A 17,551-nucleotide genomic window follows, 5' to 3' on the forward strand; every position below is an offset into this window, starting at 1 on the left:
CAATTCAAAATACCTCTAATTTGATTTAGTTAATGTAATCACCTTGGTGAAACGTATTTTCTGTTACATTTGGTTCATAATGACAAAAACATTTTTTAATTTAAGGCAGAGGGTTAAATGAGTGTAATGAAGGGCATCAGGGGTTTGGGGAAGTTACTTTTGATTACATTGAATTGTTGCAATATTATCTTGTAGCTGCAATATTCTTTTTTGAGTTTTCTGAAACTGTCATAAACCACTGCTCATGTGAGTCTCGGTAGTCATTGTAGCATGAGTGGACAGTGTTGTACTCAACACCTGCTTAACTGATTCCCTTGGCTGTCCATAATCCCTAAGGGTTCCAGAAAAAAAGTATTTAAGTTTTGCAAGAATCAGTGTGTGAAAGCATAAGTGCTTTTATGTTGGAGAAATAGCTTATCTCTCAAGTGACTCTATGTTCACTTAATTGCAGCAACATCTTCTATCTGGTATTGGGTGACTGTTACAGTGCATTCCAGGGGGATAAACACCTAGACCTAAAACTCTACATTTGCTGATGCAGGATTAAAAAGATGTTTGAAATTTTTCAGACAATTACTTAGTGACTTTTGTAATACCATATTTCATATAAAAAGCCTGTAAACCCTCTTCAAATTCACTGAAGTATTGAAGTAAAATCAAAATTCTCTTTTAAAGGGAAATATTAAAACATTGTCTACTTCGATATCACATGATTTCATGAATGTTAGATAATACGTAATACATGAAAATTGCAAATGAGCAATTGATAACCTGCTATTATTTGAAATATCTCCTAGCTTAAGTAGAATTTTCAAAGTAGCTGATTTTTAATTAATACCTGAAGACCCTTAGAGAGTGAGTTGTTGCTTTTCTGGTATGACAGTCTCTTGTTTCTTGTTTCATGTGTTAGCTTTAAACTTTTCCATGTCAAGAATATAAAGCGTTAATTCTGTCTAAAAATACTGTTATTTACTGGTTGTCCATTAATGTTTATAAAAATAAAATACAGAGAATATATTGTGTGAAATGCTGATATGACATTGCAGTTGACTTGCTAAACTATTTTGTCCATCAATTTTTAAGTCATAGTTTCACAATTAAGGAAAATCCTAAGTTTTGGCTAACTTAGTTAATATCAAATTCCTACACTTAGTTTTTTTTATCTGCTGGCTATGTGACCATGTGGAAAACTAATAAATGCTGGATGAGAGGATATGATCTATTTTGGTTGCTGTAGAACAAAACCAGAAACAGTTTTTAAGACCTGACACCCCAGGGTTTCTGTAGCAGTGTGGCACATGGTAGTGTTAGGGCATAAAAGTAGCTGTGTACTCATTAGAATGGAGCCCTATAAACGTGCTTCTCCAGTGTAGTCATCCAGGGAGGACTATGCTTAGTTTTCATCAAAATATTTGTTATTTTATCACCTTTTCTAAGGCCCCATAAAATGAATAATGTAGCCAGAGAAGGCTGGGAGAGGCACCTGGCAGAATAGGGACACATAGTTTCTATATATTTTAGAATTTTAACACTCACATTAACTACCCCTCTTCTTTTGGGCCTTTAATTTCTTTCTGCCAGCTTCTCTGCCAGGGACGGATTTAGATTCTTGCAAAACAGAATTAGTTAATTTATTCATTGAGTTAGTGTATGAATGAAAGATCATCCAACTACTTTTGAAAATAAAATGTGCATATCAACTTGGTTTTCAAATCTCTCTATATAAACTATAAACTGTGCAAATAACAGTCTTACCCATTTCTCCATGTTTACATATAAAGGTCAGCGTTCATTATACCTTAGAAAAAAATCACCCTCTTCCAGTCCTCTTTCTTCACTTCCCTTGTAAAATTTTACTTGAAAGTTGGTAAGTGTGACAGTTTGGCTTGAATGCTTATCTGGTATAAATAATGCAGACAACAGCATACCTTGTGTGTGATCTTCCCGGTCCTTCCTAAGGGAGTCAGGAGATCCAGTGCTGCCTGTTAAAAGTTTTCCCCTCGCTTATGCCCAGCAGCTGCTGCCCTCTGCCGGGAACGCGGCTGCATTCTGGGTCCGAACACACGAGCCTGTTCCTCACAAAGGTTGAATTCCTTTTGTTCATGCATCCTATAGCCTTCCCATTAAATAATTAAGTATATCCTTTCATCCAGTTGCTCAGCGCCACTGAACATAGTGTGTTAACATGATACTAACCATTAGCAAACACAACAGTGTAAAAGCCATGAGAATAAATCTAAGGGCTCTCCCCACGTGGGTGTGCCCTTCCAGCCTGCGCAGTGGATTTTTTAGGTGAGGCACAGCGTGCGCAGAACTGGCCCCACCGTTTAAGTCCTGAGGTCCATCTGCCACAGCCGAGCGAGCTTGGACAGTGACAGTGAAGTCCTCAGGACTGTCACAGCACCCGGTACTAACCGGGGCTGACCCTGCTGAGCATCCGAGATGTGACAGGATGGGATGGCAGGGAGGCATTGAACTGCCAGGGGACGGTTCCACTGAGACTCGAACTCAGGTCCTTGGGATTCAGAGTTCAGAGTGCTCTCCTTTACACCATGGGACCGCCCCCATAAATCTAATATCTATGTTGTAAAAGGTTATCTTACTGTGATTTTTTTCTAATATATGTTCAGCATTTCTGAAATTGGCAAAATACAATTTTTGTGTAGATTAACACAACAAATAAGTGACAAACAGTTTCTGTTAGGTTGTTCCATTGCAGTAGGCACCTGTAGAGACCCAGGAGGAAGATACAGTTCCTAACTGGAATAGCTTGCACTTCAGAGGAAAGATGTAACTCAGCTTTAAAAAAAAAAAAAAGAAAGAAAATTAAAAAGTCACCATTCAAAAGCAACAAGTGATTTAGAATTGCAAGTATCTGTCTTTAAGTCAACTGAATGTCTCCCCTACATGATGACATAATGCAGCTGCATTTGCAGTTTAATCATTCTGAATAATTTTGAGGGAATTACCTTAATTAAAAACTGCTGAATTTATCCACTGTATAATTTGGTGTCATCTCTAGGATTGTAGGATTGTCAGGTGTAGCTGTAAATAAACATACCATGGGTAAGCCCTATTTTCAGTAACCTTTTAGAAGCATAGTTTCTTTGGTTTAGGATCTTAGGTTTATTCTCAGCCAGAGATCAGCTTTTGCAGCTTAAGCTCTGGCCTGAAAGCCTGACATTTATTAGCTACATTTGCTTTAAGAATGTAATCAGTTTCTATACCCCACCAAAAAGTTGCATTATCTAACTCACAAGTATGTTTTATGAAAGAAACTCAAGAAACATATTTCAGGTGGAAATACTCTGTCATAGTAATATTTTTAGCCAAACCTCCAGAGCTTATTTTCTTGAAAACAGTTCCTTCAGTGAAAGCTGCATAAACCTTGAGGGTTTAGATACTATACTTTATAGACCAGAGAATACACAAATACAATAAGCTGATTGTACTTTCTAGGGCTTGCCTTTTTAATTCAGTTGTCTCTTAAATTCCTGAATGTACTTTCTCTTTTTTTAAAGGTTTGTTGACCATGGTTTGGAAATCTTAACAGCAAGTGTCAATATTTAAATAGACCTATAAGATTTTTAAGCCTTAACTATTTTTGGATACCATTTCACTGACAAACGCTGTACTTTGGAGTTGGAACTGGAATTTTGGCAGTGGAAATTTGGGTGCAGAAACATGCCTTTTGCAATTCCTCCACTCTGCTTTGAGCAACTCATAGGTCTTTGAGACATCTCACTTCTTGTGGGGTCAGTATGGATGTCTGTTGCTGTTCTGAGGTCTTCTGAGGCAGGAGTGGTTGTGCTGAATGATGACTGAACATAGGAGTGTGCATCTTCTTAATCAGAAGAGCAAAGCTCTGAAACAACCTTCCACTATGAGAAATATGACTAAAAAACTTCTGCTGTAAGGTCAGGCAAAATTAGTTCCTACCAGGATTCTGTGATGAGGTAACCCTGAGATAGCAAGGAACTATATTGATCCAGAAGATATCTTCAACCCCAGGGTTTACAGATCTCAGATTTCTTTTCTCCTGGCTGGAACTGGAAGATCTTTAACGTATCTTCCAACCCAGACTGTTCTGTGATTCTATGAGTTGCATTGCTATCAGTATCTTTAGATTTTTTGACCCAGTTAACCATGTCCTAACTATCATCACATTTTTATTTAAACTTCAGCATGCTGCTGCATTATACATCATGCCTAAAGTTTTTCTATTCCTTTCTTGGAATTACGACCCTGAAATATTACATCAGTGTTCTGTTTATCAGCCTTACTAGTGATAGTGTGTGGCTCCTTTGGAAACAACAGGGCTCTGTATTTTTTTTGTTCATGCTTAATGTCTAATTTGTAAATATTGTCTGGTGTTAAACTGTTTGTTTTAGGGAGTTTTCGAGTGTCAGTGTCTGCACTAGATCATAGTTATTGTCAATGACAACTCTCCAGAATGTTACTGGAGCTGGCCCTGGAGTATCTTCCAATGTCAACGAACCCCATATTTTCCCATGGGATGAAATTTCTTTTTCTAACATATGTAAGGCATTCTGTATTCTCCAGACCATCTCTAAAAGATGATATACTGTGTCACTGATGAGTCAACAAAGAAGAAGGATGTTTTATACTATAATTAAATGGACTACATAATAGAAATGGGAGACTACTAACTCTTAAAACAGCCCACCAAGAGCTCCAAATAATAAACATCCTACTTGAACTGAGATGATGATAGATGAAAATGCATTAACTAGACAGAGAAACAAAAAAAAAAGAAGGTGAGAACTCAGTCAAACAGGCTGAAGTGGAGTAAACACTGTCAGAATTGTAGCCCATGTTAGTGCTAATGCTTTTTGCATTAGTATGGTGCTTATAAAATACTGACTCCTGGCATCAGAGTTAATGACAAAAATCTACAGCAGTTTTACTGTATATACACATGCAGGAACAATAATACCATAAGAAAGATTCTTATCTGTTAACATCTCCAGGTTATTTAAATGATATTGTAGCATGTGAAAGAACTGGTAACAAATGGTAAGTGACAATTGTTACATAAATATCTTACTGTTCTGAAGTTGAGTTTTGATCAATAATTGATGAAACAAAAGAGATCAGACAGTACCAGAAACACACACCAAATCACATTATTTTTAGAATGTTGTTGAGAGGATGAGATTAATCAGCCTAAACTTTTAGTAAGAGGATTACATATATATATATATATTAATATTAGGAGGATTTGTGGCTTCATTAGCAACTTTAGAGGAAGAAATACCTTCATGTATGCTACTGACTAAAGTGGAATACATTCTGTGACTGGTTAAGATTCATAAAATAAATTTCAGTCATGGAGGGTTATACAGAGGACAGTGCTATGTGTCTAAGATCATCTGCCACTAGTATTGTTATCTAGTCTGAGCCTGTGTTGTTGGCAGTCAGGACCCAGCCGATGCTTGCTGCAAGGTGAAGAAAAAAGGGCCTGAAGGCAGTACAGTAAAGGAGAAACAAGAGAAATCTGCTCCTTGCTGGAGCTCCTGTATGTGGACTGTACAGCCAGAGCCTCTCGCAGTGGTGTAATCTGGCCTTAAACCCATTTTCCCTGTTTCTTTCCTGGGTGGCACAGAGTTGGTACGTGGGGGCTTATGCCAGCATCATGCCAATTTTGGGGGGCAGCAGGCCAGTGGGAGCATGAGTTGAGAAGTTGTCAGGGGCCTCTGCATCATGGTCTCCTGAATTTGGAGCATTTTGAGTTAGCTGGTGAGTTACAAAGGCTTTGAAGCAATTACAGGCAGCACGGGAGTTGGGCCAATAACACGGCTAGAGAAACACAAAAAGGGCTTTAAACTGTCCCCAGAGCATTTGCAATTTTGCTGGTGGTTCCTTCTTTTTACAGTAAGTAGAGTAAGGCAGAAGAAAATTAAAGGACTTCCCAAGATGAGAGTAAGTCATGGTGAGAACAAGATTGAAAGCTTTCTCTTTTATCTCCAGAGTTATATTTCCAAACTCAAAAGCAGAGTTTGAGAACTTCTGTATGTAAAGAACTACAGGTGATGCCAACTGAGCCATGTGTAACATCAGAATGGCTGGCTCAGCATTTGAGTTGCATCTCACCAGACTTGAGTCTTGGCAGGGAGGTTAAAATGCTCATACAGCTGCTAGGCTTTTTGAGCATAAGATTTTGGAGTCTCCAAGGGCAGGTTTCTGCCAACGTTTACAGAATATTATCACTTAGAGCTCACATAGATGTCTTGAAATTCTAGCTACAACTTGAAATGATCTGCCTTTTATGTCCTTAATTAGAAGAGTTTGTGAATTGCTTGCTTTGTGCACTGCTGAAGTAGACTGAATTCTTGCTTTACTGTGATAAAGATGCATGTCGTAACCTTCTATGGACTGTGATTTTATGTCTGTGTGAAAAGCAATATAAGTATTCCATCTTCTTCCCATTTGAAATGCATTAGCCTTACTTTGGTCATCCACCTGTTTTCCTCCCTCCAACTCCCCAGGTTTTTCATTTTCCTGTTTGGGTATCCACCAAGGTGCCCACCAGGTTCTTAGATGTATAGCTCAGCAGTTGGGTGCTTCAGTGGGCCTGTTTTGCGAAAGATTGAACCATTTCATTTTTATTTGTATATTTCTTTATTTTAGGAATTGGCTTTCAATATTTTGTGCTTTGTATTTGAGATGAGGAGGGTGTATTCGTGTGGTTTGAGTGAGAAACTGTATCACATTGGGACAGAACAGAATAATTCCTTAGGGTTTTGTGGTTTGGCAGGACAGTGCTTGAGGTCTTCATGTGATAGAAGAGTGAACCAGCATAGTAGTGATGTCTGTAATTTCTTACCTAAAGAGAGACAGGAGAAATTCTTTCTTTTCTCATGTTCACTGCTGTTTTCCCTCACAGGTACTCATCACACAGGCATACTTGAGCTTTGCACTTAACGATACTCCAGGCCTAAGTTGGAATAAAAGTTACTGTTACCTGAACTATTTGCTTACGACTAATCTTAAAATCCCTATCAGCATTCTGGTGGGCTTGCTTTTAGTGCTCCCATGCTTTTCTTTTGCACTTGATAGAATTGCTGTCCAGCTACTATCACTTGTAACTGATGGCGAGGTGCCTGGTGAGCTTGCTCTGTCATGTTTCCATCTATCAGTTCCTTTCATGTTGAGCCTTTTCATGCTTTAGTTCATTGAAACATTTGGAGTTCAGCTACACTGATTTGTCCAGATGAGATGATTTTTTTTCCTAGAGGTGGTGCATTGAAGCTTTGCTCGTGGCCTTGTGATGATGAGTTTCTTGTTTCTGGTGAAGTCCCTTGTAGTGACTGGGGGACTGAAATGGAGGGAGAAAATAAGCAGGATATAGCATATACTGCTCTTAAACATTGCTAGAAACACTTGAAAGTTTTTGTAATAACTATTTTCCATAGATTTTACAGGAAAGTTGCATGGTTGGAAAAGGGAAAGCAGTGTGATTCATGAGACTGCAAGTGGGAGACCTGGCTGTGAGTCAGAGGCTTTAATACCTGCCTGGGATGTGAACTTATTCCCATTAATTTTCAGAAGAATTTTTGGAATGCCATTGAGGTTTCACTTTCCTGTGCTTTTGTAGAGACTATTTCTACAAGTTCTTTATTCTAGCATCTAAACAACGCCCATAGTTGGACAGCCATTAGTAATTGCTTAAAATAACTTCTTGCAGAAGGGTTCTAGTTGAGAAGTCATGCATGGCCTACAGCAGAATTGTCCAACAGTTTCAGTTAAATATTTTTTATTTATTTGTTTATAATATCAGTTTTGCGATACCTTATGCTGTTGGTACAGCACATTTCATTAGCTGGGAAGGGAGTTGTGATGTCATCACACAACTTGCTGCTGATCTTGCTCTCTGGAGTAGTTTCATCCAAGATACTAAAGTATTCACACAACTAAATCTGATAGAATGAGTTTGGGCGTACAAAGTTTAATAGCTGATGATAAAGTAATGCCTATGGTACTTATAGGATAGATCTTGAAGAAAAGCATATCTTCCATGAAATGAAAAAGTAATTTTAAATGAATGTATTGAATGAGCTGTTACTATTTGTACATATCTCCTGTTGATAGTTTAGATACAGAAAAAGAAACTAATAAGTTCTTATTGAAGATTTTTATTTGAACATTGCAGGAGAAACCATGAACAAAGGAACTTCTGCAAAATTGTATTTCTGTCTGTTTCCTCTTGCTGTCAGTACCTAGAATATAAGATTTGTCTAGGTTAGTCTTGGGTAAACTACATGCAGGTCTACTTAGGATTTAGTAACTGGCCTATGCATTTGCATTTAAAAACCTTGCTGCTGGAAAGCATCATATTACCTGTTCAAATTATTTATCCTTTAGGCTGAAATCACAGCTTAACCATGTCTTTTCATCTCTGGATTACAGTTTATAGTGATTATTTTATTTGAGATTGTCAGAGAGAGATCATAACGTTGTCAGGGTGCAGAAGAGTCACATTTTTAACTCTCAAACACTGTTCATTTAAAGCCAACAGTATAAATGACCAGCCATATGTATGTATGTCCCTAAGGGAAGATGAGCATTCCTGAAGTGAGATAAACAAAAATAAGAATGTGATCAGGACTTTACAGCTCTCTTCTGTAATTGTAGTATATCAAGATACAATGTTTATGTGCCATTCTGCTATGGGTTTCCATTTCTTACCTTTTGTTTTGTTTCAGCCTCTTGGAGCCAGTGACTATTTGGAGATATCCAAGCATTTTGACACAGTGTTTGTTCGTGACATACCTCTTCTTACAATAGCAAAAAGGACACAAGCTCGTCGTTTCATCACTCTTATTGATACCTTTTATGAGTATAAGGTGAGAACCAAGCCTTTCCTGAATGTATAGGAATAATATTGAGAGTCCTAAAACCTGACTGTTACAATTGGTTTGAAGTGTAAGGCTTTCTGTGGTAATGGTTTGGTAAACACTGGCAGAGTGAACTAGCACTTCAAAGAAACATTTTTTCCAGTGTCACAAAAAAAAGGCCCTGTTGCAATAAAGGCAAATAAGGAGGGTTTTTTTTTTGTTTTCTGCAAGTATTAAGCATAAATATAAACCTGAGCTCATTTGCCTTTCTTGAATGGGAATGTTATTTCTTTCCTAACCTAGAGAAACAACAGAAGCCATGTAATTTTAATAATGAAAGATTTGTGCTGCCAACTGTGCTTGGGGTAAATTTAAATTTTTTACATTTTAATCTGTATGGGCAGTTGGTCAGGAATCTGTGCCTTCCTGATCAGGAAGGAGGAGTTAATAGCACAGTTAGAGTTTAAAGGAAACAGTTCCTCTGGGCTTTGCACTAGGTTGCAGAATTGCTTGTGGAATAGTAAAGATAAATGCAGCACTTTGTGTGGATTTATAGAGGTTTCAATCACAGAAGCAAAATCAACACAAGTAAAACAAAGGAAAGCTCCTGTTTAAGGTGATTTTTTAAAAAAAGTAATACAAGATATTAAACCCTATCTTATGTATGACTATATTTGCACATAAATATTTATGTAGTCAGGAAATAGTGATTAAGGTTGGCTTTTTTCAAGAATGTTCTCGTACTGGTTGCTGTTAAGAAAGGCCTCAGTTCAGCAAGGTATTGAACTTAACTCAGTGTGTGAGTAGTCTCATTCAAATCAGCCAGGTTCTTGGGCTCTGTGATTTGGAAATGGACAGTTTCTAAGAGGATACACTAGTATTAAACAAATATGTTAGAAACAGGGAGTGGTTCGCTCCATCTACTTGCTGTCATTAAGAATTGCAAGCAGTCCCTTCCTACTACTTCCTCCTTGGGAAAAACACAAGTGTTAAACTCCCACCAAAAGTAATTGCTTGGGAAGAATATCAGAGAGTATTTGTTGATGCCTGTCCACAATGCAAACATTTTGCCTGCATGCTCTCTCCAAGAGTCTCCTGTAGTACCATTGCAGTCTGTCTTCACTGCAGCCCCCTCAGAGATAGTGTACCTCACTGCACATTGTATCTCCTCCCAGCAGACATGAAAACAGCATCATTATTGTTACAAGCAAATAAATTTTACTAGGCTAGCACAGGGAAAGTAAGAAAGGCTCCACTCAGCCTACTGGGAAATTTGGAATTTAAACATTCTTTAAATGGAAATACATGTGCAGTGCACCTGCCCACTGAGAGGAATCTAACTGTGGATGAAAAGAAAGCATTGGTTACTACATAGCTGTTATTTTAGAAAGTAAAATTTATGCTGAACTCATTGCAGATATGCTGAGTATTTAATAGCACAGTTGTTTGTTCTCTGGATAAAAGTTACATGAGTTGTTATTGAGAAAAACATCCTGTAAGGTTAATATTTCAAGTGACTAAGTCAGGCAAATCTGTAACAGCAGTGCTAATAAGAGAAAGGAAAGATACCTGGGGAAAAAACCCAAGGTCATAATTTGGAGTTTGCTTTCCATAGATCATGTATTTTATCCCTTTTTTGTAAAGCCCAAGTGATGACATTGTTGCCTGTTTTCTCCTCTCAGGTGCGTATTATCTGTTCTGCCACAACTCCTCTCCAAAGCTTGTTCCTGGTGGAACACAGCAGTGGTGAGCTAGAGGACAACAGAGTGTTGATGGATGACTTGGACTTGAGCCAGGTACATGATAATAACATCATCTCCCTTTTGTAACAAAATTTGGTTTCATAATAATTTCATACTTACAGCAGCATTTTAGGAAGGGGAATCAAGAAAACATTTAACTAGTGATTTGCTGCCTTTTCTGCAGTGTATCTGTCACTGATAATTACATGTTGTGCTATTTATTCACAGTCAAAGAAAGTGTCACAATATATAGAACCCTTTTGTGTAAGTTTTAAATTAATTTTGAATGTTAGTCATTGTATTTGTTTAGTCATATATGAAAATAGTGGTGTAAGTTTAGCTCCTACATTTAAAATACAGAAATAAAAAGTAGTCTGTTCTATCTCCTCCTAGACCATCTTAGAACAGCCTTACAAGTCCTCACAAACAGTACTAATTTGCATGTTGGTTATTCTGTTTTTCTTTTTCCCTAGAGCCCAGTTATTGTTAATGAATTATTAAATTATTTAAATTAGTATGCGATTAGTCAACAAAACAGGGAAAGTAGATGGTTAACATGTCATCATGTTGTTTTTGTCATGTTCCTTTAGAGGATTACTAGCTAAAATAGGTGCTTTTCTTTAATTTTTTGCTTTTCTTTAATTTTTGAACATATATTTCAATGTTTTGGTGCCACGCTGCTATCTTGTTTTGTCAAAGCCTGTAAAACACTGAGCCTTAGGAGTTACACAGGATGCATTTCTGTACAGCCATGTCTCTCACAGTTCTGTGATACTGTTTTTGTGTATTAATGTAGGATTCTGCCAAAGAACTCTCCATGTTTACAGGAGAAGAGGAAGTCTTTGCCTTTCAGCGTACTCTCTCACGGCTTACAGAGATGCAGACTGAACAGTACTGGAAAGATGGGGACAGAAGCAAAAAAACATAATTAAAAGTTGAATGAAATCACCAGGAAGTAAAATTACAGCACTGGAAAGCTTTTTAGCACAACTGAAATAATAATTGCACTTTATTATCTGGACCATGTTTTCTTTTAGCAATTGTCTTTTGAGTTTAAGACACGAGGACTTTGTTATTTTTCTGTCCCACTGATGTGTGGACATGTGAAATTTTGCCTTCATTTGCTCTTCTTCAAACCTGGCTGGTGGCTGGGCCCAGAGAGTGGTGGTCAATGGAGTTACATCCAGCTGGTGGCTGGTCACCAGTGGGGCTACCCAGGGCTCAGCGTTGGGGCCACCCTTGTTTAGCATCTTTATCCATGATATGGAGAAGGGGATCGAGTGCGCCCTCAGTACGTTCACAAGTGACTGCAAGTTGGGTGGGAATGGTGATCTGCTGGAGGGTGGGAAGGCTCTGCAGAGGGATCTGGACAGGACAGGCTGGATCAATGGGTCAACTGTTTGAGGTTCAGTAAGGCCAAGTGCTGGGTGCTGTACTTGGTTCACAACAACCCCATTCAGCACTACAGGCTGGGGAAGGAGTGGCTGGAAAGCTGCCTGGTAGAAAAGGACCTGGGTGTGCTGGTCAGCAGCAGCTGAACATGAGCCAGCAGTGTGCCCAGGTGGCCAACAGGGCCAGTGGCATCCTGGCCTGTCTCAGGAATAGTGTGACTGGCAGGGCAAGGGCAGTGATTGTCCCCCTGTGCTCAGCACTGGTGAGGGTGCACCTCAAGTCCTGTGTTCAGCTGTGGGGCCCTCACTTATGAGAAGGACATTGAGGTGCTGGAGCGAGTCCAAAGTGCAAGAAAGCTGGTGAAGGGACTGGAGCACAAGTCCTATAAGGAGCAGCTGAGGGAGCTGGTGTTGTTTAGTCTGGAGAAAAGGAGGCTCAGTGGAGACCTTACCACTCTCTAAACCACCTGAAAGGAGGTTGTAGCCAGGTGGAGGTCAGTCTCTTCTCCCAGGTAACTGGTAACAGGACGAGAGGACATGGCCTCAAGCAGCACCAGGGGAGGTTCAGGTTGGACATCATGAAGAATTTCTTCATTAAAAGGGTTGTCCAGCATTGGAACAGGCTGACCAGGTTGGTGGTGGAGTCACCATCCCTGGAAATGTTCAAGAAATTGCTGGGCATGGCACTTAGTGCTGTGGTTTATTTGGTATGGTGATGTTCAGTCAAAAGTTTGACTCGATGATCTTGGAGATTTTTCCAATCTTATTGATTCTATAGAATACAACTTCGATGTTCAGGAAGTTTAGAGATTAGAATTCTTGTGGAGAATTGGTCTAGAGACAAAGTTAATGGGCTGTGCAGAGTCATTTATGATGTCACATGAAGAGGGCACTTTGTGGTTCATGTTCTGTCATGTACAGTGCTGCTTGCACAAAAGAAAAATCCAGTGCTTTCTTTATGAAACTCCTGATATTGTCCCTGCTATAATCCTGGAACTTCTCTCTAGTGTGTTATATTTTGGGGTTTTTTTTCTATATTGAGTCCATTGACTTTCAGGCTCTTTTTTGTAATCAGGCTGTTGTCCAGTCTGGTTCAATGAAAACTAATGGTTTGAACCAAGAGAGAACCCTGAGGAGGAGCTTGAAGGTACTTGAAAATGCACAGGATTAAGATACAAGTAATGGATGGGGAAAAAGACTATGATAAGGCAGGGTATGCTGTAACATAAGTGCCAGTTAATACTCTTCCTAAATTTTGTGGTTCTTGCAAGCCTGGATATGCTGCCTCTACACCAGTGAGATGTCTCCACCCTGAATTTTCTCAGGCTTCATCTATAGCAAACCTTCACTGATATGCCCTGATCCAAGGAGAGTAGTACACAGCACTACTGAGGCAATTCATCACGTTACCATAGGAATGTGTTTTATGGAAAAGATGGGATAGTAACTGAAACCTCAAGGCACGTCATCCATCCTCATGTTTGTGGTTAGAAACTTTTAGTTAAAACTGCAATGGTTTCATTTTTGATTTTAATCTAACTAAAACAAAACATGGTATTGTGTGTATTCTCTTACAGTAATTTTAAGAGCATATTTAGAAACTTTGAGTAGGAAAAACATGTAGATGGACTGAAAAGATTTCCCTCATTTGTTAAGGAGGAGATATGTAACACACTGCCCCCAAAGGTGAGGGGGTTTCTTGGATTTTAAAATATGACCTTTTTCTTTTTGCTACCAAACATACTTTTCACTGCCTTTGTTAAGCCTGATCAAACTGTTCTAGTCATAGCTCCTATCACAATTACAGAAAGCTTTTAAGAGGGCCTTCTAGGCAGCAGGAAGGGCTGGAAAGGTCCTGTGCATTTGCTTGTGTTACAGAGCCATGTACTCAAGTCTGGGTTTCTGTTCTGATCCCTTCAGTTGGTCCTGGAAGTTATTTATACTGGCTGTACCTGTTCTTCAAATAATGTTTAAAGCCTATATTTATACTTCACAACTCATGCAACTCTGTTGTTATTCCCACAAGGGTGACTACCATGGAGAATTTTAATGCATATTTATGAAAACTCCAATCAGAATACATTGCTTATACTTGAAAATATACAAATAATTGGTGTATGTTTTCAGAGATTTGGATTAGGTTTCTCAACAGAGAAAGTATTGAGATTCATGCATGTGTGTCTGTATATACAAACACATATGTATATTTAATTTTTACATGTATATAAAAATCTATTTAAAAATAACATATATAATTTAAGTGTGTCTGCTTCTATATTTATACATGGTAGTCTATAGTTATCAGCCTGGGACTGTACAGATAACTTGCCTGAAGCTTCAGCCTTGACTTTTTTCCAGTAGCATTCAAATGCCTCCTGCCTTCTCTGAACCAGAATGTGTTGTGGGAAAACAGGAGATGGTGGTAGATACCATAAAGCACTTTGCATCTGGATATTTATTTATATTCTTTTAAAAACTGTTTACATGTTTAGTCTGTATGTCCTCCTGTCATGTGGTACAGGGGAAGTGCGTAATCTTGCAGAACACAGGTGAGATGTTTGGGATGTGTTAGAGAGGAGGTCGTGGCAGGTTCTGCATTTCCAAAGAGAATGTCTCAGGCCAGGGAACTGAAGTGTTTCTCTATGTTCTATGTGGGTGATGACCAACCTCCTTTAACCAGGGAATCCCTCTTGGTGTTCAAATTGTTGCTGCTTTGCCAGTTGTTATTTGAGGCTTCTGCAATCTGAGCGCACACCCCAAACTCAGATACTCCAGGTTTTTGGAAGCTCCTAAATGCAGTGGGACTGATGTTTCTTTGAAAGCCTCTGAGGATGTAGATGAGCTTTGCCAAACCACAGGAGTGAAGTTCCCAAAAGCTTTCAAGAGCCAGTGCTGCTTCCAGGGCATATCACTAAACAAAACCACAGTCCAGTCTTTCCTTGGTCAGCAAGAAAGCTGTCTGTTGGGAGTCACTGGGAAGTACCAGCAGGAATCAAGGAGAAGAAATGTGGAAGACTCCAGAAGTGTTTTGGGGCTAAAAACAAGAAAAGCTGCTTATCTGTGCAATACTGTGCAGTATCTGTGATTGCACTACAGAGGGTGCATTGGCACTTTTGGGCAGACTGGTTTGTCAGCCAGCCCAGATGCTGGGGTGGAGATTGGCCAAGTAACCACAGAAGCAGCATGTTTTTGTCTATCTACCTCCCTGAAGAAAGTGAGGGAGGCCCTATTTGTTTATTTTATGATGCTGCTGTACCACATATACAGTCTTTTTTCAATGCTGAGTTCAGGGCACTGCTTCTGGATCAGACAACTCCCAGGCAACTGGCACTGGCCAGAATCTGTCACTGGAGCACCATGAACAGCTCTGGGTATGTCCTGCCCCCAGGTGCTTGGTCACCTGTGCCCCAGCTGGCCTGCCCCCTGCTGCCTGGCCTGCTCCCAGCTCCTGTGAGACAGCAACATTTTATTCCCACATTAAGATGTTGTATTTGCCAAATGTAAACAGTGAGATGCCTGTGAACAAATTAGGCACACTCCATAATGGCCTTAAAAATTGCTGGACACTTCTATCCCAAGTTCAAGTTCTGGCTTTTTAGGTTTTTCTTAAGTTGCAAATTTATGTAATCACAAATCTAAACCAAGTTTTTATTTCCTTCAGTTATTCAGCAAAACAAGTTATTTTTAAAAGTCTTTTCAAGTAACCTTTATTGATGTGCTATGATATTTTGCTGTCATGGGAAGTAAAATGCTTGGGATTATGGACTATGAGAAACATTTCATGTTGGTTTCTAAAGGTCACTTCCTGGCTGAGAATCTCTCAACTACTTTCAAATACTTGATTGACAAAGGAATGTTCATAATGCCCAAAAATGTAACTTTTTTTTTAATAATGCAATTCTGTCTTTCAAAGTTACTGGGTTTCAGTATTTGTTTTTGTACAGATTGAGGGAACAATTGCAGTATTTTGGGTAGAACAAGACAGCCTTCCGAAGGCATTGGAGGGATTAAAGAGTTGATTGATGGATTGATTGATGGATTGATTGATTGATTGATTGATTGTACCACTTTTTGCTGTGGCTGCTTTCTGATCTGAAAAGGAAAACCATGAATGGGGGCTTTTTGAGTGAAGGTGTTCATGATGACACTGCAACTGGGATAGACATCACCTATTTTGCAGCAATTAAACAGGAAAAGAAACAGCTGACCAGGTTTCAAACAGTGCTCAGCATGGTCACCAGCCCTCTAACAAGGAGGAAGAACAGTCTCTCCATCAAGACCTGGCTAACAGGATCAAGATTCAGGATTTTCTTTCTGCAGTTCACTGGATCTGGATATGCCTGGTGCCTCAGTTTCCCTGTTGATAAAATGGGAATGATGTTACTTTCTTATTTACTAACCCTGGAGTGCTGCCAGTCTTCCCTCATTAATATTCTAAGATGCTTGCTCCAGACTCTGGGATGAAAATACTTCAGTAAAGTATGTAAATAGTGCAAAAAAAAAAAAAAGCTACTCAAAGTGGATTAGTCTCCTTGTTTGGGTTACAGAATTAATGCCATCAACACCACGTGCCTCTTTGTAGTGATTTTTTTAAATAATGCATCTATTTTAAGAGTCTATTTAAAGAAAAAAATTTAAGTTTGTGATTAAAATCCTAAACCATTTGTGTGGTTTTTCTGTTACTTTTAACAACAAATTCCTTACATGATTGATTACAATCTTAGCTTCTATATTTATGAAATACAGTGGCTTTCTAAATTCTGTTAGGATTTTCCATGTATACTGGGAATTTTTTTAATACATAATTTTGAATCTAATATATAACAAACTGGACACTGTCAAATTCCTCTGTTATTTGAGAATAACTTATGTTGTAATTTTAAAAAATTAATAAATCCAGATTTTATAAGCATCTCACTTATGCATGCTAATTTCAGATATATGTTTTGGATAGGCAGACACACTGTTAATTAGAATAATAGAATGTTAAGGAGTTGGAAGCGACCTTAAAGATCATCTGGAGCCAACTGGGGCATCCACAGCTCCTCTGGGAAACCTGTTCCAGTGCCTCACCACCTTCACAGTGAAAAATTGCTTCCTAATATCCATTCTAAACCTACCTTCTTTCAGTTCAAAGCCATTCCCCCTTGTCACTATTGCCATTGTGAAAAGTCTCTCTCCAGCTCTCTTGCAGCCACGTTTAGGTACTGGAAGGTGCTATAAGGTCTCCCTGGAGCCTTCTCTTCTTCAAGCTGAAGAGCCCCAACTCTCTCATCTTGTTTTCACAGGAGAGGTGCTCCAGCCCTCTGATCATCATTACTTAGTGGGTTTTTTTTTCTTGTATCCAGGGGACAAACCCAGACTGGCAGCACTGCCAGTGTCTGGGCACTTGGTTGCCTGTACAGCCATAGGCCATTGCCCTACACATGGCTCAGCTTTTGGTGGATATATCCAAAGCTTGTGAGAAAGATCCTCCTCCAGAAGCAGTTTAGACTTGTCCACCTCATTTACTGCTCCTGGCAGCCCTATTTTTTGGGTTTGGAACCCTCTTTTTCACCTC

The 17,551-nt window shown here is 39.0% G+C and overlaps 1 protein-coding gene across 1 annotated transcript in view; it reads left to right on the plus strand.

The window, feature by feature from the left end:
- Positions 1-16,903, plus strand: part of AFG1L (AFG1 like ATPase) — a 69,372-nt gene extending 52,469 nt beyond the window's left edge. Inside the window, exons 11-13 of the mRNA XM_071548861.1 lie at positions 8,727-8,867; positions 10,541-10,654; positions 11,397-16,903. Of these exons, the coding sequence (XP_071404962.1) occupies positions 8,727-8,867; positions 10,541-10,654; positions 11,397-11,528 (387 nt within the window). The 3' untranslated portion in view covers positions 11,529-16,903. The remainder of the gene's footprint in view (positions 1-8,726; positions 8,868-10,540; positions 10,655-11,396) is intronic.
- Positions 16,904-17,551: the final 648 nt, after the last annotated feature.

This window comes from Pithys albifrons, chromosome 2, assembly GCF_047495875.1.
Source record: "Pithys albifrons albifrons isolate INPA30051 chromosome 2, PitAlb_v1, whole genome shotgun sequence".
Classification (NCBI taxonomy): Eukaryota; Metazoa; Chordata; class Aves; order Passeriformes; family Thamnophilidae; genus Pithys; species Pithys albifrons.